This window comes from Tyto alba, unplaced genomic scaffold (genome assembly GCF_018691265.1).
Source record: "Tyto alba isolate M040663 unplaced genomic scaffold, T.alba_DEE_v4.0 Super-Scaffold_3, whole genome shotgun sequence".
NCBI classification, from domain to species: Eukaryota; Metazoa; Chordata; class Aves; order Strigiformes; family Tytonidae; genus Tyto; species Tyto alba.
The window spans coordinates 6,985,933-7,012,694 of NW_024881304.1; the positions used below are offsets into that span (position 1 = coordinate 6,985,933).

At 39.4% G+C, this 26,762-nt stretch overlaps 1 protein-coding gene across 6 annotated transcripts in view; it reads right to left on the minus strand.

The window, feature by feature from the left end:
- Positions 1–6,459: 6,459 nt before the first annotated feature.
- Positions 6,460–26,762, minus strand: part of EEFSEC (eukaryotic elongation factor, selenocysteine-tRNA specific) — a 134,292-nt gene continuing 113,989 nt past the window's right edge. For 5 of the 6 annotated variants that reach the window (XM_042799554.1, XM_032994916.2, XM_042799551.1 and 2 more), the window contains exon 7: positions 6,460–8,563. In XM_042799554.1, the coding sequence (XP_042655488.1) occupies positions 8,379–8,563 (185 nt within the window). In that variant the 3' untranslated portion in view covers positions 6,460–8,378. The remainder of the gene's footprint in view (positions 8,564–26,762) is intronic. The other variant, XM_042799555.1, reaches the window with a different exon arrangement.

The window sequence follows — 26,762 nt, forward strand, 5'->3', positions numbered from 1 at the left end:
GGCAAGGGTGATCCAACACCATGGTGAAATAGCCCAACGATTCACCTATCTGTTATGCAGTTTTGAGACTTTGTCTTTTCACCTTATTATGATCAGTGAATCTGCAGATCTCCTCTAAACTCAGGTCCCTTGGAATAGACAAGGTTTGATCAGGAGTTGAATCCTACCTTGAAGAACATTTTCTGATGATCCAACTCAAGAAGCAAAATATACCTGCAGGCAGAAGGGTGTGAGCTAATCCCTGTTGTGCTACAGCCCTACAGAGACAGTTGATCCTTCTGCAATTCCAAACTGCCAGTCAAAGCTTTAACATCTTAATACACAGCATGCTCTAATTAAAATTTCTAATTAAGGTGGGGGGAAAAAAAAAAAACACTAACCAGCAAAACTAATGTTGCAAATTAGCAAGTCTTATGTACAAATTGAAGGTGGTCTTTGTTGCTCTTTGCTTAAAATACTAACATTAATGTGATTTATGAAATAATTCTGGACAAAGTTACCATGAGTTCACTTGTGCCCATCTTAGTAGTGGGACACAAGTAACTTTTTCTAGACAAGCCTCTTTTGTTAGGGCCCATGGCACACAACAGACAATCCATCTTGTCATCTACCTTTGGAAGACAGACCAAATCAAAAAAGACCAAGGAACAAATAGACAAATTCTGTCTGCATTGCCTCAGTGAAAGGTAAAGTTCTCTCAGACTTTCTCTTACTTCTGTCCCAGGGAAGACAGGAAATGTTCTGAGGAGTCTGGACTAACTATCCTCACAGCTAGTAACAGCAGACTCGGAAGCAGCCTTCAGATGGCAGGAGAGTGAAATGTGGGAAGAAAAGCAGCAGGAGCCACAGTCTGAAGATTCAGCTCCAATCTCTGCAACAGCCCACATGTGGCAGTGGACAACTCATTAAACTAATTCTTCCAATTCTGTACCCATTCAGCTGGGCATGGATTTACTGCAACAAACATATCAGTGAGTGTGAATTGTACATAATGTTTTGACAGACAGCAAATGAGATTTACAACTCAACTTAGAACTGGTTGGAGACCAAACTAACCGAGGGGGGCTGTAAGCACAGATCAGTCTTCAGAGTTAAAACAGAAAACGCCACACAAGTTCTTCCTCCAAACAAAATGCTTCCCTTGCAATAGCTCCCCATCTACTTTTTAGAAAAGGTAAGATGACATAACATCATCACTTCCTTTTCTCTTCTACATTCTACATTCATTAACAATTGAAATCTACCTTCATTCATCTAAAAAAAAAAAAAGAAACAAGAAAGATGTACATGAGAAAACACATCTTGTGCTCTATCACACACAAGCCATAGGCAACTTTCCACTTCCACGCCAAAACACTGTCTATGCCATCCCCCCCTTTCCCTTCAGCCGCAACAGGGTACCTTTGGCAAGAAAAGCAGCCAACAGTTTGACACCCCTCACCCTTCTTGTATCTTAAGATGCAAAATGAAGAGAAAAAAGCTCCCCAGTGAGACTTCCCAATTAGTCTAACATTTCACATCATCTCCATAGGTATGATACTCTACAATAATCTTTGTCAGGAAGCAGCTGAGGATGAGACATAAGAAACACAGGCTTTGATACACTGAGCGACACTCGATGAAATTCAATTGTCTCACTCTCAAATTAAAACTATGTCATATACAGAACATTGAGTCTCCCTAAATCTCACAGTATGAAAAGAATCAGTTAAAGAAACTAAAAGCATGCATGCTTACCCTTCTGCATGAGCTGCATTCTGGTTTTGGTGCACGTGCACTCCCTATGCAAAAGTCACTTTTGAAGGTGTCTATCTAAGCCACGCATACATTACAGGTCACTCAAGCACTTTCACTCCAAAGAATGCAGAAGTCACTCTACATGGTAAGGAATTCCAGAAGAACCAGGCAAAATAACAGAGGCAAACAAGTTTCAGAATAGATAAGTACAAATTAATGCACATGAGCAAAAATTACATGATGCTAAGCTTAGAATTGACAGTTACAACTCAGGAAAGAGATTTTGGAGTATTCACTTGATTCTCTACAATAATTGGCTCAGTGCGTAGTAACAACAAAGAAGTCAATCATCAGAAAGCATATTGTTGGCAAGACAGAAATCATTCCTATTCTATAATATAAAAATGGGTACTTCATATATCCTGCAGAAATAAGAAAGGATGGGAAATTACAGAATACATGTAGGCAACAAAAACATCTCAGGTGCCTAATTTTTTTGGGGGAGTAATTTTGGTTATTTCTGATTCCTGCACAGTAAGCAACTTTTATTTTTTCCAGCAATTATCTCTAGATACCCATTTCCATTTCTAACGTCCTTATAGAGAGTATGACCCACAGTCTGCAGAAAAGAAATCACATACACATTAATGCAGGTGGACACCAATGTAGATAATATTTCAGTAACTTGACAGTGTCTAGAAGAGCTTCTGAGAGACCTTTATCTTTCCAGGTAATAAAACAGAATTCTCAGAGGATGCAGAGTTCAACACAGCTTTGGTTGAAGTGAAGCTTAAGAAAGAAAACTAGACGATGGATTGCTTACTTTAGCAAAAAGGAAGAAATTTAGGCAAAACCACTGTGTGGGATCTAAGTTTCAGCTTGTCCTTACGGAATGATGTTTTGGGAATGAATTCACCATGAGGGCATGGATTACTCCTAACTGTCAGACTGAAGTTGTAGGCACTAAAATATCAGTTTTCACAGAAAATCATATAAAAGAACTGGTTCCTACACGTCTGAATGGGGGCCATATATAGCCTAATAAAAGTAATTTTACAGTTCAAGAAGGATGGAGTCTCTCTGATTGACATGAATGAGACCCTTGAGAAATCTAAAAATGATCAAGCAAAACACAAAAAGACTGCATGACTTCCAATCAAAGGAGAAGAAACTGATCTAAACAGAACCTTCTAGAGCTGATGAACAGCCTAGGTTTCTTAAAGGATCATACGTAATCAGATCAGTTTAGCTAAAATGTCAACACAGTTACTACCGGGGCCGTTAGTTTAGCAGCTCTTGATCCAGACATCAAATTACCTTTTGAACTAGAACAGGCAGGAGTGGCAAGGACTCAGTAGTCAGAGACAGGTTTTAAGAATAAGCATTGTAGGGCAGGGTAGGGCTGAGATTTACCAAAGACCTTGCAGGGTTTTTCTGATCCTGTTTGATGAGTTCCTTTCACTGCTGATCTTGAGCATGATCTCAGAAAAGAGTTAGACAGGATTCCCTCTCCTGTCACTTATTAGAAAAAGCATAGAAATGCGTATCAGAAATGCGTGGCTCTGAGACAAAGGGGTCCCTTAGAGCATCCACCTTTGTCAAACAACCGTTACCTTGAGGCAGGGAAAAGAAGATACGAGTCTCGCAGACTGATTATACCATCTTGGAAAAGCACTCAGACACACAAATAAAGATCAGTAATACTTACTGAGGAATGGAAAACCCATTCTATGCTAAACTCTAAGTCCACTGACAACCGGAACTAAAAAGAGCACTGCATGCATAGCAGCAGATGTGGGAAAGATTCCATGTTCTATCATTGGCAACAGGAAATAAGCAGACCCGTGGTACTCTTTCTCCTCTTACATACTGACCACCATGGAGCTACAACTGTATCAAATGATCTTTTTAACCTATTTTTGCACAGAACAGCAGGAGAATTTGTGGGGAATCCCAGAAGACTACTGCCCTTTTTCCACTATCTTGTTTAAACACAACCTCCCCAAGCCCTTGAATTACTTCTGGAAGCCCATCATCTAGCAAGACTGGCCTCACCACAGACTTCAGTCATACACAGTTCTTCCCTTTCTCCCAGTCTTGGCAGGTTAGCAACCTTTGCTAGGCTCTATTAGAATTATTCTATTTACATCCTCAGTAAGTTTAAAACTCATGTGTTTGTAAATGAAGAGCTTTCCAGCTCACTGTGAATACTGAACTAAAAGGAAAACACAAAGAATTTCTGAAATTGCTAATAAGGTAGCATTACCCTGCTGCTTTTTATCCTTCATTTCACAAGATCCCAGAGCACTTTGCAGATATAAATACAGAGCTGCTCTCCCAGCAGTAAGATGCAGACAGTCCTGGGGTGGAACATGGCTGCTCCAGGACATGACAGCATCATTACAACTCATCGTGCTGGGCTCTCACTTTTGCTCTGCCACCCTGTGGCTGTTCAACTGCAGAGCTCCAACATGCAAGTAAAGTGCCTACTGCCCAGAAAGAGACATTTCATACACACCAAGAACTCCGCCAGTACAGATGGCTCATTTTTCCATAGTCAGGTACTTGCAACCAATTAACACAACTAGTAGGATTTGAGAAAGAGAGCTATTTTCAACTGAGCTAAAAACACACCCTGAAAGGACACTGGTACTTCAGGGTTTGGTCAACAGATCAGAGTTAATGGCTCTGCCCCAGTCATTAAATGCACTGTAGTTTTTAAATAGAGACTGTTCTTTGAGAGATGGGTTGCGAGCTTGCTTCAAAATCTTCATTATCAAAGCCAGAGCACACCCCATTTTTAGGTGGGGAGATTTAGTTTTGATTCCAAGTAAAGGATGCCACCTACTGAATCCTTGCTACCACGACTGCATGCTTTGACCCTCACGGCTCAAGACCTCTGGCAGGATCACAAGCCAGACTGCAGTCCTAAAATAAATTCCAAGGAAAAGCACAAAACAGGCTTATAAAAACAAAGCTTTTCTCACTGTTACTATCCCCACAACCCAAAGATGTATTACTCACTGAACATCTGCACAACCGTAATAATTTCTAGTTTTGCAACACTGACAACCTTAGCAGTATTAAAAACCTCCTTACATCTTCATTTCATTTTGGATTCATTATAATACAGTCTGACAATATATGCTGGTACAGTACATTTTGCAACATTTAACCCCTGCTCCCAGTTGCCGTTCTTAACTTCACGGCTTAATGACAGAGAGTCAGTAGATCACAATATGACCCTGTTAATATTTTTTTAATGCCATTTTTACAAATTACAGCATAATGCACTGATTATGAGGATGAAAGGAAAGTCTCTACGTCTGTCTGGAAACCAAATAAAAGAATGTTTGAACATCTGTTCATCCTACAAATGTCTTTAAAAGCTTTGATTTTCCCATAATCATTTTGTTCCACCATTTCACCCTTTTTCGAATGTGTATCCAACAGCCTCAGGACAGCAGCCAGAGATCTGCAGTAATAGCACATTATAATCAAAGTTCCTGGACATACTTAAGTTCTCCCTTTTGGAATTAAAAATGGGAAAACAAAAAAACCAAACCCCAGTCTTCAACAGGTATCTTTGCAGCTGTCTATCCTACACAAACCTCTGCTAGGGGAGCAAAATCAAAGGACGAGGCTTTGCGACAGGGGCTTTACGCAGAGGATTACGAAGCACGAGGACAGGGTATGGCGGCAGATGAAGGGACTCGCACGAGGCATGGCATGCATGCCTCTGCACAGCCTGCTCCTCCTGGGTCAGGAGTGGCTGCCCACAAGACTCTGCCCAAGTCACAGCCCCCAGTGCCTGAACACAGGCAGTCACTCACCACACACAAGAGCAGGTATAAGCTGCAGGGCAGGAGCCTTCCTCACCATGCTGGGATCCCAACACCCGCCACGGGAGCCCTGACAGCACCCAGATTTACATCTCCTCCTCAAGAGGCAAGAGCAGAGCCAGAACAAGGAGAAGCAATGAGCAAAGATTAGAAACAGAAGCACTGAGGAGGAGGTTGTGTCTTGGACTGAGAGGGTAGAAGAAAGGCGCTGAGTTAGTATGCTAGTCTGGAAATGAGACAGAAGATGGAGGGAAGAGTTAAAATGTATATTACAGGAGACAAAATGAGAAAGAGATGGGGGTCCAACTCTGGAACCTGTTGCTTCTCCCTCCCCCTCAGAGTACACCCCAAGCAAATAAACCATGGGATCCTCAGCACTAGAAGACCTTTCAGCCAAGCAGAGGGCTGAAAAACTAAGAATTCAGGACTAAGGAGTTTTCAAATAGATGAAGTCCCATAACAACTGACTCACTGATCCTGCTATGGGCAATCCACAGTGTAGAGGTGAAAACATTCATCAGATAGTGCTCAGTAAAAATACATAACACTATTTACACTGACAGCCTCCTCTCCAGAAATATTCAAAAATGTCTTAGAAATGAGAAAGACAAAAAACTGTAAGTGCAAGGCTAACAACTCTAAAGCAGCCAACAATATCCTACAGCAGGACACCTCTCCTGATGACCTGATGACTGCCCCTTTCTTTCCAAAACCCCACGCAGAGTTGACAGAATTTAGTCACCCATTTAAAATTTGTCAAAGACATTAAAACTATACAGATTAAAAAAAAACCAAAACAAAAAAACAACAAAAAAACCCCCACCAAACAAAAACAAAACCAAAACCAAGTTCCTTAATAAATCACTTCTGATTTTTTTTTTTTATTAGAAGATTTTTTTAATACCAGTAATTCTTAGACTAACCTGGGATGGTAACAGCATTCCTTATGTCATCTGTTTCTCTAGCTTCCATCACAGCAGTATCTCAAGCGAAGGTAACAGTGCAGGGTAAAAACAGGATTTGATAAAGGCTTAAAAGAAAGATAACATAAATATTCTTTCTAAAGACTGCCTTTGGGGGTGTCTGGGAAGAGGAGAGAAATGGGGAAGGAGAGATGACAGGGGTGTGAAATACATTTTTTTCATTATAGAAGGATACATTTTCCAGCAAGGCTGGCAGCACAAGTCACATTAAGCCACAGTTGAAGTTGCCTGCCTAATTCCTCTGGGATCACACTGAAAGCATACCCCATAATCTTAAGGGATGTACTAAAGCTTTGCTGGGACTCACTCAGCAGAAACTGTTTGGGATTATTCGCAAAGCACTAATTCTGTTCTGATTTAAAGGGGCACCATCAACCTAGTTTAGACACCAGACACCCTGTCTCATGACTGTCCAGATGTAAGTATCTTCTCAACAGCTGATATTTTTGTCATTTGCATCCACCACTTAGGTTACCTGGAAATTAAAAGGAAAAGAAAAACTGAAAAAAACCCAGGATCATGTTAGCCCATCAATGGATATTTGATTAATAACACTTTGAGTGTTATTGATAATATCATTATAATATGATTAATGAGTGTATCAATCTATTACAGTTACTTACTTCCACATGCAACTAATGCATTTACATTACACATGTGGTCATCTTCTATGGCTGGCTTCAGCAAATGGGTCACAACCTGCTATTTAATATCAACAAGCAGAAGTACTCCTTTTGTTCAAAAGGCAGGAACTAACATTTTCCATGCTGCCAAGCCTGAGTCCAATTTCTGTTATAGGCTGCAGTTTTCATACCTGTAGAATTATTGTTAGTTTTCATGTTAAAGTGTCCTAAGCTTTGTAAATAACAAAGATGGGATATTACCAGTGTTTTCCTTTTTATGCACCTAAGACATGAAATTGAGAGGAAGAACTAAAGCAGCCATGAAATCCCTATTAAACAACTAATGGTTCCTAAAGCATCTTGGAGATATTAATTTTACAAGGCTTATGCTGCAATCTTCTATCATTATTTTAATGAAATAAAGCCCTTGACTATTTCCAGAGGCAACTTTCACACACAAAGACATTTTGGTTACATAAAAAGAAAACAATTCTGGAATAGGATTCACTGCAAAAGAGGGAGGAAATTCAGAAAAGCTATATAAAATGTCACTGAAGATATGTTCTGAACCTTTAGAAGAGCAAACACAACAATTAAGACTCTCAGTTACACACATTATGTTTAATATGAAAAACATTTCTAGATATAAATCATATTTATAAAAAAGATCCATACCATCTCTCAGATAGCATCTTACATAGTTGCAGCTGAATGAATGTGAAACATCCATTTTAGGTTTCACCTATTATATTGCATGCTTTCTGCCCCCCACTTTGCTTGGGGAAGTAAACCTAAACTAATCAGCTTCACTTTGTAGGTCACATGAAATTCACATCTTGACTAGATTTAGACTAATATTGGTGGCAAACTTTTAAATCAAGAGGAACTTCAAAACAATTCTCCAGAAAAACATTGCTATTAGAACGCACACCCAAATGCGCTCATCTGGCAGGTAACATTCTCCAAGAGGCCATAATGATTCACACCACAAACATGACAAAATAAGCAGAGTCTAATCAGAACAAAACCAGGTTGCAGAGATTTTGGAAGGGGGAATATAAGTCAGCAGGAGCTTCCAGACTGTGTTTGCGAGGAAGGAACAGGTCTAATGTGTTCAGACAAGAAACACATTCCACCTGAGTTTATTTCAGAGTCTGGTCTTTCAGGTGCAATCAGAGGCCTCTCTTGCTTTCTCAGGATTGAATCATTTTCTTCTGCATGTCAAAGACATATCTTTTGAAGAGAAGAGAGATGGTAACAGGTTGAACTGAATCATTCTTGCTGCTTTCATCCTCTTTGGCTGTATCCCCCTTCCCTGCCTTAGATTTCTTCTTGGAGGCAACAGTAAGAAGCATCTTGGTATCTGGCTTCAGCCCATCTGTAAAAAACAAGAACATGCATGACAAACATGCTCAACATCACATTTCAGTGTAACTGGAAAAAATGAACAGGCAAGTTTACTTCTGAAAACAACCAAAGAAACTAATGAAATAAGTCAGATGCATTAGGAAAGTCCCATTTCTGCATCACACTTCTGGAATATGGTAACTCACATGAAAGACACGAGAAGGCTTCAAACAGTTCACAAAAGTGATACCCCAAATCCAGTGCAGTAGCCTGGCTGTATCCTTCTACAGCTTTTACAGTATTAAATACAGGCAAAAATTTAAACAAGCCAGAGAATTTGCCATGTCTAAACCTTTTAGCTCAGCAGACCTAGTATTTACATACACCTATCAAAGTCTTTCTCATCACTAAGAATACTTATGAAAGTATAAGTCATAAATGAAAAATAACTGGTAAAATACTAAAATTATATAGAGTCCTAAAGTCAGAGGGTTCCTACTTCCCAGACTTGACAGAAGCACGCTGCTTAGGTTTTAACAAATTACACAGTTCTGTGTTTGTTTGGGGTTTTTTGTTTGTTTGGCTAAAATACAGTATTTGTTAGGGTTTCAACTGTCACTTTTTAGGGGAACTAGAATTAACCTGTGTAGGATTCTGGGAATCTAACTTAAGCCTTCCTCCAGACATTTGTGCCAAACAAAAATATTTGTCCCTTTCTTCCTAAATGGCTAGAGTTTATTACATTTTTATATTTTCTCTTAACTCGACACATTGGTGACATTTTAGATAAGAAAAGCAAGATAGCAAAGTCTAAAAAAATTCTGTAAAACAAGAGAGATGCAGCTTCTAAAAGACCACTCCTGAAGAATTGCTTTCTTAAAGCAGAAGACAGCAAAATCCTTGAAAGCTTATTCTGCGCCACCCAAATACACTACAATGTGGTTCTCGGGCATTTGGCCAAATTCAGTTCAGGTATTTTTAACCTGTGGTGTCATATAACCTTATCTCAAACACTTAATCAGCTTCTCTCCCCTCATACTGAAATTCAGATGTGGATTCTCATATCACAGCCTGACAAAAAGATTGAGATGCTTATGATTTACTGGAGACAGGAGGTCTACAAGCACAGGTGATTTGCTCCAGCACAGACACATCTAGAGGCACTTACAGCTGATTGCAGGGGGACACGGCACCAGAGCCCACCTTCTCATCTTGCTGTGTCAGGGAGCAAATTGTTCCCGGCGGCATCCCCACCGCACGGCAAAGGGAAGGGAGGAAACGAGGAAGTGTTGAAGCAAAACCAGGAAATCGTCCATTTGCCATTTCATAACCAGGGGCTGTAAAACAGCCCTAACACCCCACAACGCAGCCACAGGGAGACTTTTTGAGGTAGAGGGATCTTGCTTTTTTAAAAAAATATGCAAGAGCACAAGAGAAAAGCAACACATTGTATTGATAACTACATAAACTACTACACTGAGGCTGCAGAAGTCCAGCATCAAGTGGAATCAACATTGCACAGTTCTGCAAGATCTTGCATTTTAGTCAATGCAGCAGCCATTTTCTCTTTTCAGATGGCAGAATACAAAAACAAAGTAATGATTATTTCATCGTGAAAATAATTGAGACTGGTTTTCCTTGATGGGTGAGAAGTCTGATAATGACTATCTTTGCACATGTAAGGTTCAATTAACCAAACTAGATACTATGGTGTGGCCTGACCACATATTTATTATATGGTTTTATTACACTGTATAGTCATGTTTGATGCAGCTGTTTCAATTAATTGGATGCTTTCATATAAATCCCATTAATATCATTAGCCTTACAATCACTCCATCTTCATTATTAAGAATAGTTTATCATTACATGAAAAGCAACTTATTTTCTATTTGGAAAGCTCTGAGAACATCCTGGGTGCATCTAGAAAAAAAAAAATAGCCAACAGTCAAAAAAAGAGTAAAACAAAATAAAAACAGAAAAAAGAGTGATCTCATGCAGTCCCGCTCTCTACCTTTGCAGGATTTATTTTACATTGTATGCTTTCTACTGCTTTGACCAACCTAATTGTAAGTGTCCCTGAACAGGGTTTCCTCCACTTTCCTGGGAAGACCATTTATTTTTTGGACAAAGAAACATTTCATTTTGCTTTCCCTTTCTAGGTCTTATCACTATTACTAATGTTGCTGTTAATGGCACATTATAGTTTAAGAAAGATGTTTAACTAAATCCTTTCAGAAAGACACACTTTAAATTAATTAAAGCAAACAAATCCTAAAACACTTCTATTTATATTAGTAGGCTTTGCAAGACTAATTTCCAAAAAATGCTAATTGTCGGAAAGGAGAGAGGAAGGGAGGAGATGTGGCATTAAAATCGCAGCCAAAATTTTCCCTCGTGGGTATCTGAAGTGAGGCACCTCAGCTGCTACTGCAAGGCCTTGCTGGGGCGATGCCCCCGGGCACGTCGGCCTCTCGCCCCGGGGCGACCCGCGGCTGCAGCAGCACGGGGGGGGGGGGGGGGGACTCCCAGCCACGAGGACAAAATAATCCACTTAGGATAAACTGAGCTTCAAAAACTGCCAGTGACATCAGGGAGCACTCGGACGGCTCAACACATCTGAAACCTGGTACGTCATCTTAGGTGTTTAAATAAAGAATCTCATGTTTGAAAAATTTCAAGAAAAATTGATATGCTGCATGTGGAACTGTACTGGGGAAAACCTATTTAAAAGTGAGCAACCTCACCTCCTCCACCCTACCACTAGCTTCCCCATAAGGAGAAGTAAAGATACACTTCACCTGCAGCTCTTAACACCTATTGGGACTCAAATAAGGTATTACAGGTAAGAAGTTTACAGAAGAAATGGAAGAACATGGTAGTTCCTACTAGTGAAATGACGGGCTGACAGCCAAAGGCAGCTCAGGTATTATTAAATTCACAAGGTATCTAAATTACCTAATCAGATCCCATGGCCTTCATTCTGCAAACAGATTAGGTGGCTGGCATCGTACCCTAACAAATGGCATTTTCTGTTTTTCTGCTCTGGTGCCAGGAGGTCTAAGGGCTGAAGAGGCTCTGTGATAGGGAACAGCACAAAGGAGCAGGCAGGGAGAGACAGGCGGGGAGGCACAATCGGGGTTTCATCTACCTCCACGGATTTCTCGCGTTACACACAATGCATACTTTACATTTTACAAAACCAAGGAAATGAAGGGAAATATATCTGTCACCGAAGAAGACATCAGACCTTTAATAGCTGAAATGACGGATATTTTTAGATGGAGGTCTAGTTTAACTTACTTACATTAAGGGTCTAATCTCTCCTGAACAATAGCTATGTTAGCTTGAATACATAGTGAGAAATCTGTTCCATTAATTAAGTGCTGCCTGTACTACTCGGATTTGTAGCAAATGTTAATAGATTTTTTTTCTTCTTCCTCTGTTGGACAATTACTTTATTTTGCCAAGTTGCTAATGGATTAAATTGAAAAGGTCCATGTGTTAAAAAAAGACTTTAGCTTCAAAGTTCTAAGAAATGCCTTGCATACAAGAATGGAAAATACCTATATATTAATATTATTAATGGGCAGTCCTCAGAGGCACATAAGATATCTGAAAGCTTAGCAAATTCATTCCCACCCATCATAACCACGTCTGTAACAAGAAGCGCCCAGTAAAATGTACTTGTACCATCAACTAACTCAGGTTAGATATGAAAAATCTAGTTGTAAAATAGTTTAATCCACTTCATTCTTTTAGTTTTAACTACTGTTAATAATTAACAAATAAGAATACAGACTCTTAACATAATATCCTTTGTCTCAGCATGGCCTCGAGGATTTAGTCTAAACTGAGCCATTTATAAATGCAAAAAAAAAGTAGTAAATTTTCAAATTCAAATGAGAAGTGATACCTCACCATGAAAATATTTGCCAAGCCGAAGAACAGCTCCACATGCACAAAATAATGAATAAATGCAGTATTTCACACACTTTTCAGAAATAAAAGCTAGCTTCTTAGTGATTTGCAGTATCTTACACAGTTAAATGCACTGCAGCCTCAAGTTTTACAATTACTCATGCAAGAAATTTGCATAGAAGCATGCAGATTTCAGTAACTTCGTATAGAAATTTCACACTGTAGAATTCTGGACCCCTTCTTGTGTATAAATACAGGAAATAAATTCTGCTTCCCCCCCCAAATATGCCTATCTACCCAAGTTTTAAGGTTTCTCTAACGTTTCAATTTCATCTTACGTTAATCAGGCCCCAGTAAAGCCCCACACCAAACTCCCCGCTGCCGCCCCTGGCACCTGCGGGACAGTCTCCATTCCAGACTGCTGGGGAGCACCAGTCAGAACACAAATCACAACAAACACGTAAAAGCGTATATCAACAGGGTTTACTTTTGCTTTGTTTCTACTACAACTACTTCAGCTGGAAGGAGGACAAAAGCTGACAGAATACAGCCTCTAATTGCTTTTGCTAATTGAACGGCAGGGTGAAGGAGCACTGCGGGGCTTTTTCCCCATACAGATTTTTATTTCAACTGTTAGCTGTAAGCTTGGATCCTACTTTACCTTTTACATAACTTCCCCACTTTACGTCCTCCTTCACTCAATATTGCCATTCCTTAGCACCATCCTATGTTATCTTTGTCCCTCTTTTTTTTCTTTTTTTTTTTTAGCTTATTATTCTTCTGCTCCTTGAAAAGGTCTCCAAGGGTGGTCTCTGCTCTTTCTCCTGAAGTCCAGCTCCATCTTCCTTGACTCCCAATTCCACTTGCTATTCTGCCCTTCAGGAGTTTTATCTCTTTCTTTTTCCAACTTTATTTTTCAGATTTTCCAACTCTGTATTTCTATTTCCACAGATCTCTTCAATACTTAGGAATAGCCCTGCCTTCTTCAAAGCTAATGAAACATTGTGTTTGAATGGAAGATTTTAAAGACTGAATGCTAGACACGTCGTAGATGAGAAGCAAGATAATATAGTATCTCCTTGTAGCCCAGAGACAGGAGTAATTTTTAAGCAACTGATAAAACACATCATTGAAAACAGGTGTAATAATACAGGTGCACAGCCAAGGAGAATAATTTATTTTGCTGAACTTCAACTCCCTTCTCATATGCACACTTGTGAAAAAAGCCTACCACTAGCTATCCTAGCTAGCACTGATGAACATGGAGGTATTAGCATGAATGATCACACAGTTTTCTTATGACACTGAAAATTTTATCGGGGGGAAAAAAGAAAGATTTCAAGTTTTCTGATTCATCAGAACTTGGCTTTCAGGTCAGAATTAAAAGTTCATCCTACCAACAGCAAAATCAGCAACTGTATTACACCAGCAACCTGCAATGGTACTTGCCATAGTTTGCTGTGAAAGTGGTGACTTGGGATTCTTACCACCGTGTTAGGAAAAAGCACATTGAGGCTACTCCAGTAGCTACCACAGAAACAGAAAATATTAATTTTTGCACTCAACACTAAGAAATTCCTAGACTATTATTGACCTGCTAATATTATCTCCAAACTTCCCATTCCATTCAGGAACTTGTGAGCAGAGTTTCAGTGGAAGACTGACCTTTGTTTTTGCATTCTGTAAACAAAATATCCCATTCACTTCCTTTGAATACTGCAAGTAAAAGACCCAACCACCTCCAATTTCTTGTTTCCTGTCAACATGCAATGTTAAAAAAATGAGTGAACATCAGAGAACAAGTTAACATAGCACATTTGAGGTCAGAAATAATTTTTATCTGAGGCAAATGTAACCTTTTAATATGACAGGCAGACATTTTTCTTTCTTCCTGAGGGAAGGAAAAAAAGAGCAAAACTTGAAAGAGGCAAAGGGTTGGGGATAATCCTCACTCACAATGGATTATTCGTAACAGCTGGTTTTCACAATTTCAGGATTTCCTTAAATTGAACCCTCAGAGCCTGAACCCTAATTACACAGTTGAGGAGTGTGTGCTTGCATCAACTCTGCTGCTAACAGAGAGTACAAAAGCCAGTTGACCTGAAAATCAGAAATAATTAATAACCCTGGATGGAGACATCCATGCCACAGTCTGATGCAGAGGGGCTGCACTTGAGAGTGGACAAAGATCAGGCTCTCCCCCCGCTTACTGTAATCACAGAGAGTAGAAACTTTCTGCCAGTATTGTAGGACTCGAGAATCCAGTACTTCAGCACAACACAATTATAAACTAATTAGTAGGGGGTTTTTGTGGTGTTTGTTTGTTTGTTTTCTTCCTTTGAAACAGCTATGCATACTCATCCGAGACTTAAAACCCCACATGTTTACCTATGCTCAAAGAGGGGTAACAAGGTTCAAATACAGCACTCTTATCTGCTTCAGATTCTGATCAACTTTAAAACACTAATAATAAATCTGTTGCTGTTTTTCGGCAAAATTAAGATACCAGCAATACAACTGTTGGCTCTCAGAGTCCCAAGATACACTAGCAAGCACACACTTGTTCTCCACCTAGTCTCAAAACGTGTCAGCAGTTCTACAAAAAAAAAAAGTTATCATTAATTTGTTCCCTTAAACATTAAAAGCTCATGCAATTGAATCAAAGCTTTAGGAATAAACAAAAAGCAGCAGCATCCCAAAATCAGGTCAATTTGCACAACCCCTCCTGTTACAGTTATCTCTCTTCAGTCAGACAGAAAGGACAAGAATAACAGAAAATGTAACATCCTGTTGCTTGAACTCTTTACATTAAGTTATTAGGTAGCAACTCTGCTTCTCTTCTCTGCTAAAGATACCCAAAATCCCACCTTTTTATTTTATTCAAGCTAAGGTGGTAACTTTTCTCCTTCAATATCCCACCAAAGAAACCTTGAGCTGATTGGGAAAAATGACATGTTTATAAGCCTTCCAAGAAAAAAAAAGTACTATGTTATTCTTCCCATAAACACTATAATAGGAACATCAGATGCACCACAGCACATCTAGTAGACTGGACAACTGGTCATCTAGAGACTGCTTGTTCTATCTAATTTGACATTCCATTTGCCCGTCATTAATATATGGTTCTTCAGAAAGAATAGGGATGAAAACTGTGTCCTGAGCTAACTAGGGCCCAGGATCAGGTCGGAATTCCCTACCTGACATCTGGGTCAGTATGTCAACACCTACGAATCTTTCTAGCCAAAAGATTTAAGTAGACTGCTCCTGCAGGAGCCCATCTATTCTGCTCCTAGGTGTTCATCACCATGATAACAAGTATAGTATGATTACCTAGACAATTTCAATGTAATAGTTGACCAGAGATTCACTCAAGAAACAAGGGATACTACTTTCCTTGCTACCCTCAGGAGCTCAGGATTTGAACTTCAACCATTTTCACAGATCAGGCAATGAATTTTACTTATGTAAATCCCTTCACAATTCTCCAGTAATTCTATTTTGAATTCACACCACCTTTTCCCACATCTCTTGTCAGTTCTCTCAAATATTCTGCTAGAGTTTCAAACTCCAGAGTAGATCCATTTTCTCTTCTGGTTGGTACAAGATCTGCTATTATCACCTTGTCTAGTTTGTGAAAATTAACAGGACTACAGCATGAAGTTGGCTTGGGAGAACAATCAACCTCCAAGGAGACCGGAAAGTAGACTCCTCCTTCCAAACGGGAATTACCCTAATGCCTCAGTGTGGTACTTGGGATCTGTGAAGAATACCCATAATTCACTGTTTGATGACAGAGACAAGAAAAAAAACCATCTTACAGCCAACTTTGAAAAGAAGTAGACTGACCCATGTCCTGACCAAACACAGTTGTGACAGCCAGCCTGCATCAGCAGTTATTCCTGCAGTCTCAGCTTGGTAGACTGTTTGGAAATCCTTAACTACTAAAACATTTTCCCATAAATTAGGGAACAGCTGCCCTGTACCACATCAGAGAAGGCTGCAGTTCAGTAGTGAAGTGAATTGAGTCTTGTGTATCAATTTGTTAAGTTTATACAGGCTTTTGGACTGAAAGACGTTATTATAAGAGGTAGTACTACTGGAAATAACATGGATTTCATTATGGGTTCCTACATAGCAGGGAAAGAGCTAATCTTCCTTGATGAGGAAGACAGAAGCTGTTTTAATTCAAGAGGCTGACCTAGGTGAAGTTCAGGCCGAAGCTGTATTTGGAAAACTCTCACATCAAGCTGGACACAATCCTTTCAAGCCCAGTGCCAATTCTACACAATGGCTTGAACTGCACTCTCCGGCAGTCCTTAAAGGCACATTTTGTATCTTGGCTTTTGCTGCAAGCAATCAAGAAAGAATGCAAGAAAACAAAACTGTTTCCCAAGCACTGTTTGCTGGTGCCATAATTAATATAATCAAACAATTCCACAAATTGCTTCCAATTGCTGGCGTCACTTTCATGTGCAGAGCCAGACTTTCAAAGAAGGGCCCTTCTTGTCCTGTATCCTTACACTGGTAACCCTCGCTTCACACAATAGTAAACAAGACCTCACTAAATAGTATAGGGTAATTTGTACTGTAATAGGTCCCCAAGGCACCATGGACACAATTTGAAATGCCATCTAATTTTTCTTTTTAATTAAAAAAGCAGTTACTATATTTAAACAACAACACAAAAAAGTTCAGAGGGGACAGACTGGAGTTTCCCACAGCTCTCTGGGAGTTTTCTCAAGGTCAGGAAGAGTTTTATAGGCTCAATTGGTACACATTTTTTTCTTTAATTAGTCTACCATACCCTCTGCATGAAGTCAGCGTCTTGATTTTCAGTCTGATATTTTTCATATTGCTAAATGAAGCACAGACTCTAGTACCACACAATATCTACCAGCTGCTGAATGGTTACTGATGCCATAATTCCCTATACATGCCTTGCCTGCCCCTTCCCTCTCCGCTCTTTGTCCTAAACTTATCATCTACACAAAGGACACCCAGTATACCATACTGCATTAAAGGTGTGCGATTCTTTCACGGTTTTATACTTCCCAATTTCCAACAAGATGTTCAGGATATATTATCCTATTTGCCAAATTTATATAACATAGCCACATTTCAACCTTTTTTTTTTTTTTTTTGGTGGGGTGGTGGAGGGCAAAAATGAAATGTAATAATTCAACACCAGATACAACTGGACCACGGTTATCTGAAGCCATGTAGCAGCCCAGACTTCTGCACTTGACAAATCCCTGCCATGCATACCGTTGCTCTGCAACTATCTCATTATTTAAAGTAGTTTACACAAGTCCACACACACCTTAGAAAGTCATCTGCAGTTCTCACAGTGGGTTTTCCACAAAACACACTAACCCAACATATCCTTCAACCCCACATAATAGCTGTGAAATGAAGCGACCTACTTGAGATCTTAATTTCTTGGCTAGTTGGCCATACTTCAGCATAAACAGGTTGAGAGTACCACACCTGACCTCGTCTTATAGGCCGACATATGTTTTACCTGCCAGTATGTTGTGTGCCATAACCGCTTGTCGGCTAAGCCTTCCTAGGGCAACTCTCCTAAAGAGAGGACAACTTACACTTTGCACTCCTGGAACATAACCATGATTTATATGCTCTACACAATTTTTTGTTTCTGTATGCCAGAGACTAGCTTTAATATGTGTTACATGGGAGACTCCAGTGCACCATGATTACTAGGTCTAGACTACACAGATTAAGTGTACGCACAGTACAGTGGATCAACTTGCAGAGCTACAATACAACCACTAAAGTAATCTTTTTGGCCTCAAATCCAACACTGTCCCACTAGCCTAAAGGAAAGGATTTTCAAATTAATTTCTGCATGGGCTATATATGTGCTTTCAGTACATTAACAAGGCTGCAATTATGCCAGCTGATATACCATACCAGCAATTATTTGTAAACTCTGTTTTAACTTGATGGCCCCTCAAGGTCTACAGAGTCACTGAGATCACATTAAGTGCTATACTCATTCTCCCAGCATACCTACAGGGAGGGGCAACTCTCAGACCGATGCTGTGCTTTTAGTCTGCACATTCAAATTCCCTGAAGCAAAAATAGTGCCTGGAAAATGCCCAGTGCACAGCCGGAGCAACTGTGAACAAATAATGGAATTAATAAGGACATCAAATTATTAATACAGATATATGCAATGTAGTTGGAAGCCTAGGAACGTGGACAGGCTCTTGTTACAATTCAACAATAGAAGAATTACAGGCAGGTCAGCATGAAATATCGAAGACGATTCAAAACAGTCAAAGACAGAACAGTGTCTTAAAATCGTAATTATTGCCACTGGATCTCTAAGTAGCACTCTCCCAGGAAGGGAGAGAAGAAAAGGAACATGCAGACATCAACACAATGAGTAAAATTTGGGAGAGCCTATGACAACTGCAGTAAAGGACAGATTTTCACAAGTTTTACTGTTGAGGTGATCCTTGTTAACTGAATCCTCGAATCAAGAGGAACAAAATCACAAAAATGTCCCAAAGGGTACAGTTAAGTATGTAAAAACAGATCAAGGATCCACTAACCATAGAAGCTTTCATAATTTTAAAACCCATATAATACATTGTTGAGACTAAATTTAGAGCCAGTGAGGGAGTTCTCAGCCCACAGCCACTCAGCCGTGGGCCAGAAGATACTTTTGTTTGTGTTTTTGTCAGCACCTATAAAATAGTAAGTAAACAATCCAAACAATGCTCACACTCTGTGCACTAAGGTGAGAAGAAACAACTGAAAATACATTTCGAATTCAACACAAGGGACTCAAATTTCACTAGCCTAGTGAAAAGGCAGCAACAACATAAACAGAACCAATACACAATCTCTCCTACAATTACCTTTCAGAAATGCATACGATGTGGAAAAAGTTCAGGCTAGCAGATCTGACACAGAATCAAAGGCAATTCATTACAAAGCAGCTTCAAATCAAAGTGCTAGGTCCGCAGGCCTGCCTGTAATCCCCCCATCTCGCCTGCAACTCTTGATGTGGTAGACACCACAGAAGCCAGTTAAGCTGGACCAACTCTGCTGACATGGCCCAGGCATCTGCTGCTCAGCACTGGTCCAGAGTTTAAGTTTGGCGATATTCATCTTTCCCTGGGCTGCCTTTATAAAGCAATCCTGAACAATGGGACTTCAGAATAAAGAATAAAACGTTTACATTTTTTAAAAACTTCTAGGCAAGGGCCTTTAATGCGATTAGAAGGGGAGGGGGATTGGATAGCAGCTTTTTCTTTTTTATGTTATGTATATTGTGTGTAAACAAATATGCAATTTGCTTTAAAAAGATAAGGTGATTAAATTTTTATCGGGCTTGTACTCTGTTGTCACCACAACAAAGAGAATTAGGAGGAGGAAAGAAAGGCCTTTTTATTTGAATTATGCTCTTACCAGAGGTTCTCTACAGCACAGCTGTAAAGCCACTCAATGTTCTCCAAACAGGCCCTTTGATTGCATTTTATTCAACTTGTTTGCATTTGGAGCAATCGAAAGGAAAAGAACGCTCCACATTTTGATGTCTTAATGTTCCTTAATACCTTCTTTAATTTATATTAAGCTTCTTAACTAGGGTGATGAATTCTTCAAAAACAATAAAGACCTAGTGCAGAAATCTTTCACACACCATGAAAATTGAAATTATAATGTATTCATGGCTATTTTTTTTGGTAAGAAAAAAATTATTTAGAAGAAAGATTTAAAGCATATTAAAAAAAATCCTGAAGTTGTATGAAAATTACTTGATCCACAGAAATAGATGAAAGTTCAAACTAATTATTACAAGGGAAATAAAATGTTGTGGGAGGTGGGGAATAAACAGCATGAGAATGTTGGGTTATTATGAAGTTTCCAGTCTTTTCATAACCTATAAATACCCTCTCTATGGCTTTCTACAAAAAAAGACACTGGAAATTTGAGTAATTTTGGTTTACCAAGACAAATTCAAATATTTGCCAGCTCTTCCTCCTTTATTATTTGCATACTACTTCCCTAAAATGGTTCTTCAAGTTCATGGTTCCACAGTGTATTGCCCTCTCAATGTCTTTTACAGTCTGCCAAGACCAACTGCACACACGAAATCGGTGAGGATTGGAACGGAGCACGCAAACACCCACAGATGCAGCAGCTTCACGGGGCGTATGTTCCCGGGTGGGATTTCCCGACTGAAACGCCATTCACAGGTGGATCTCGGTGAAATGGAGGCGGGCTGCATGAGGAAAGCAAGGGTCACGTAATAAAATGTACAGAAGAGGCCACCCAAGGGACGAGACTGGATGGATTTGTTTTTGCAGGCACTGCATGTTTTCCAGTTATAGTTACAGGATGCTCAGTCTGGTTAAGCTTCAAGCACTAATTATCTGGCCCACGTAACAAAATGCACTCTCAACGATTCCCGTGTCCTTAAAGATCCTTCCTGCAAAAATGACCACAGCTTTCAGTGAAAGTCCATTATAGTAAAAATCAGTCTTAGTAAGGAATATCCAAAAGAGCATATTCTAGCTTTGCTTCCCAATTTGTCTACTATGTTTTGTTTTTTTGGTTTTTTTTTTTTTGTTTTGTTTTTTGTTTTTTTTTTTTTGTGTTTTTTTTTTTTTTTTTTTTTACACTTAGCAATTTTATGTCTCAATGCAACTTCTTTAGTGCTCAGCAATATGCGTGCATGTGCACATGCATAGCTATAAACACCTCACCTTGCTCCTCTTTTGCTTCTGCAAAGAAAGTCCAGAGAAGAAACAAGCAAGCCACAGCTGGCACTTCTTCCACAAACACCAACAGAGTGTCTAGCGCTGTGCTACAGCAGCTGGGTCCACGGGTTTTACAGCGGTGGAGAAACGAGCTTCCTAAACAGATCCTGAGCTGCATCAAATAATTTGAAATATCATTGAAATAATGTATTTGAAAAAGAATGCACATTTTCACCTGGAATGGCTGTTATTTTCTGTCAACATCCACTGACTGCTCACCTACCTTCCTTGAGTCACGTTTTAAAGCAAATTCCAGGAAAGCTCATTAAAACATCATGATAAAACCTGCCACATTTACTAAATGCTTGTGAAAAAAGCTCACTTAGCTGTACCAGCAATCAACTGGCCAGAATAATTAAAGCAATTAAAAAAATTCATATGCTGCATTTACCAGGGAGTAAAACAATGCTGATCTTAATCTAATATGCATGCACCCTGGGTGAAGTGACACCTCTCCCTCCTGAACAGGGTCACACCATACAATTGCAGAAGCATCAAAAGCTTAGAGTTTAAGAGCATATATAGATCACTACAGCAAAACTGAAAAACATCTCTCAACAAGTACCAAGAAATCACAGACTCTGTCAAAGGCAGCACAAAACAGTTTTACAAACTGTGCTGTCACCCTCTGCCATGATATCATCTTTTCTTCACATCTGTCCTATAAACTAATCACTGCTTTTGCGGGGAAACAGTACAGAGAGACAAAGCAATGCTAAAAGAGAATTATTCACAATAATTATAACAGGCAACACATCTACTATATTACACCTATTCAAACTTTCCTCCACATTTTTTTAAGGGAGCAAGTACAAAATGTACATATCCAAAACAGTATTTATGTATGTAACCACTTAGAAGTCTTAACTGTTGTATCTATGAAAGCTTGTGCCTTTAAGCAGAAATGATTCAAGAATTTTAATTTGTTTTAAATGTTGAAAAATTCCATCCAAGTAAATTGAGTCAACAAGCCAGCAAAGTATGAAGACATGTATCTGTTTTTTATTTAAAAAATAAAAACCTCAAGTCTATACATTTCTTAGTCACCCACAAATACTCCAGCAGTGAAAAAATACTTTGCAATAATTAAGTTTCCTGCATTTCTTTTAATTAAGACACTATGCTTTTCCCCATTCAGCACATGCTGGTTGAACATTATTGAGCCTTAACTGATTCTCTCTGTATTATTTACATAAGTACTATTTTAAAATGTTGTTATAGAAATAAATTAGGCACTCATTTTGGAAACTGGGGAAGGGAAGAAAGATTTGCAGAATGCGACTCTTCCTCTAAGCTGCTTCAATATCATTAATTTCAAAAATGCAAAGTCATCAGCCCACCCTCCAAATAAAAATGAATATAAACACTATTTTTAAAGGTATAATTTATTTATATTCCGCTTCTGAATATCAAGATTTCAGTTCAATCTTTTCATGCTAAGGCCAGAAATAAACCTTTGAATCCAAAGTTAATGTTTCCTAATAATTACTTTATAGTACTTGGGCTCCAAATAAACAGCAACACTGACAAAGTCAAACACAGTCAAACAGTGATATGCTTATAAAGGGCAGGCACACTAAATCAGACTTTAAATGAGACAGCACAAGTTGCAGAGATACAGTGACACAGATCTAGCACATATTAATAACTTGATACCTCTATCCATGGCACAGTGATACTTCCATTTTTCTAGGCAAGCACCCAAGGGCTGGGTTTCCTTCCTCGCTACACTCTTCCTGGGGCACAGACTGTTCTAAAACCTAGTCAAATAAAGTATCGGAAAATGCAGGTACAGCCTCTGTCCAAGTCCACGGCAAGCAGCTCATATTTAGGGCTGAAGGAGATTAGCTTTCCTAAGCCATCCCCCGAAAAGGCTCTTTTCATCTTTCTGAAATTTCCAGGTGCTGATATTGTTTAGAAATAAGATGTAGGCAATTCACAAGGCTCAGATGCAGAAATTCACAACAAGTGTCCTGATGCCAAGTGGCTGGCTGGAAGACAACAAATTACAGCAACCTAATTTACAAGATTCCCACTGCCAATGCCAATCTGTTTGAGTGTCTGGGTCCAAATCCGGCAGCGAGAGGAAAAAGGTTCACAACTAATATTTCAGGGTTACAACAGCCAACTCAGCCCTGTGGACTGATGACCTGGATTGAGGAGTCACCGCACATTTCCAACACACCAACTCACTTTGACTTGCACTGCAAAAAAAATCCAACCCTCACAAATAAATTCGGTGTTTCTAGGGAATGCAGTAAAAGGCAGTATTGAAGGAGAGGAAAATTAGATTACGGAAGAGGTAATACGACCAGCCAAAACACACAAACAAGTTAAAAATAAATTAGCCCCATTACCAAAACCACAAAGGCAGCATCTTATGTGATGACTGTTGATTTCATTAAGTTTGGGTTCTAGTACAGTCCATTTCAGGAGTTCTCACATCTCAAGATTTATTTTTCTTGACAAATAATTGTTAAACATTTGCCTTGTACTAACATATCAAAGATAACACAAGAACATAGTTTAGCGTATCCACATAAATGACTCGTGAGTGACCCTATCAAAGCATGGAGTATCTTTTGCCCACAGAGTTTTGCTAGAATATTGGATTTTTGAGGGGGGGAATTAAAGGATAAGACAGATTCACACTCAAATTACATTTTCTCTGAAACCTCTTCTACATCTTCCTCCTAGGTCCCATTATGATACTGCTCCAGCCAATTTTGCACTTCACAGCATCTAAAAAGACATCCCATAAAAGGAAACAGTGTCCCTTCCAATACCCATCTGTGCCTGTGTTCTCTATTTAGACCCTTGCCTCAGGGTTTTAATTCCCTCCACCCTTACTCCCAAGTTAGCCTCAGTGGTCCTGATGTCTCCACTTATTGCTCAGGGCAGAGCTGATCAACTGCAGGTTCTGTGACGGCAACCAAGAAGCCATTTACAATTTCAACAGCTGTTACTGATTTTGCAGCAGAATCATGGCAAATCTGTGGTTCAAACCCTCCCTCCTTATGAGGAAAGAGAAAACAAAAAGAACAATCAAAAAACCCAAGAAAAGGGAAGGACTGGGAAAATGTCATGGATAAAGGCACAGCTCTAGCTGACAACCATTCTGCAAAGGTAGCAACATAGAGACTATTATACCATATTAAGTCAACCCTGAGGTCCTGTCTTATCCAGGCTCCTTCCTTACCAGCAGACACTGGAGGAGGAGGTCTGCAGCACACCACAATATTACACATTCTCCTTTTAACGACCTACATGCCCCGCAGACAGCAGCACAGTCCAGCACCATCTCAGGCAACACCAGAAGCAGCACATCTCAGTGAAGGTTAATATGCCAACCCCACCCCTCCACTTCATTAAGCTATTTCTGCCTTCACAGATAGAAATGGAAGCAGCAGCATTCCCTCATCCTGCATAATGATAATGAGGGAATTCATAAAAGTGTTCACAAAAGTGTTTGCTTTACAGGCAGTTCATCCAGGCTATGGATCTACAGTAAGTTTACATTAATACTTACACTGCTAAAATTCAACCTCTAGTAAAAACTCTGACTAGAAAGAAAAATCTGAGTCTTTACAAAATCTACCAGATGCACACCCTTCCAAATCGGTTCAAACAATAAACCTTACCAAGATTTTCCTCAGGACAGCCACCCTTTCATCCTTTGGAAGAAATATGGGATACTATGAGAAAGATAAGAGCCTAGCTTTTTGGAAGGACACCAGGTAGTTTGCACAAGAGACATGCAGGTGGTTAGAATGAAGCAGCATCTCCAACACCCTCCTCCTCAAACAAAATCATGTCTCAAATACGCATACTGGAGACAACCTATTTGGTACATGAGTTCTGCTCTAGGTGTGAGAAAAATTACCAGTTTGCAGACAAATGAACCAGTCTTATTTCCTGTATTGGGCAAAAAGATACTGAGCAAGGAGTTCACCACGATAATTTCTGCATCAAGTCAGAAGTGAGAATTATTTAGCAATTATTTTTAGGATTTTGTTTCATGTTTACATGCATCAGCTTTGATCTAACAACTTTTTATTAAAAAAGACAGCAGAAATAAAACAAACACTCAGATGAGACCCACTCAGCTTGTAACTTCAAAGTATACTTTCAGTGAATTTCACTGGAACAAAAGGAAAAAAAAAGGCAAAAGCCTTAACATTAGAAGAACTTCTGTCGACTGTGCCGACTTCTAATGAGGGTTAGTTTGTGCTCTGTAATCTAAAATTATAATGGACAGGCCACTCTATTCCCACCTTTTATTCAGTCCTATTTTACTACTCCAAATATATACTACCTAAATTTGTATACTCTTTAACAGTAGTTAATCTTCAATTAAAATACCTAGAGCAGAAACTAAGATAACTGGTTTAAAAGGTAAAAGCTTATTGACAAAAACGTATTCTTCATATTGCCTTTTTTTAATTCTGCATATTAAAAATGTCATTTTTATGACTTGAAAAAAATCTTCAGGAATAATGAAGGCTAACAAAAGACTGAAGAGCAGTAATTTAAAAAGCTCCATATGTAGCATCCTGATTACTGTATCAGTCCCATTTCCATAACGAAGGGAGAAGTCACCAAACTGCTGCCTGTCCTTTCTGGTGACAAGGAAAGGGCAAAGAGGACAGCGTGTTTCCAAAGCATCATCCTTCAGGCTCTAAGGGAAGAACAAGAAGTCTCCTGCAGTACAATATGTGGGTGTCAGTGTCCGGCACTTTTCTGGAATACGGTAACCCCAGCTTTGGTGGTCCCTGCACATGTACTTAATTTGGAAGCAGCTGGGTTCAAAAGTTTATCCTCACTTTTTGACCTGCAAAGGTTTCATGTGTGGGCGTGCACATGAGTGTGTACATCATACCACACAAGCTGAAGATGTGCAGCCACAATATACAGCGTCTGAGTGTTTATGTGTATGGTTTTGCATGCAGAACATATTGCGTACTTTTAAATACCAAAATGTTATCTAGTATACATAGGAGTGATGTGCACTGCGTGAGCGTTCAGCCTTCCCAAGCCAAACATGGCCAGTCTGCATTTCAGAATTCAGTAAGCTTCTGGAATTTGAGGGCATAATTTCAAAAGGACAGATTAATGAAAGAATTCCTTAATTGCAATACTACCTATTTAGACAGCTTCAACATGCTTCATAGAAAGTGCAACAACCAAATCTGCAAGTTTGACCAGATTAATGTCACTAACACGACTACCACAGGTACACCTGAGTAATGGATTCCACAGCCAAATCTTCACATTTATAGCTTTTCATCACAGACGCAGCAAGCTAAAAATGTAGGAGAAGCAGGGGTTAAGTAAGAGAGGCAGGAAGACTAGAAAGTACGAGGAGGCTGGGAGCCTCTGAGCACAGTAAGTTTATGAGTACCAGTGACAAAAGTATAGTCACAGACTGGTAGAACAGTCACACTCAGAAGAATTAATGTATTCTCCAGACAACATCTGAATGTTTTCTTGAATTGCTCTAAAGCACTTTACAATTGC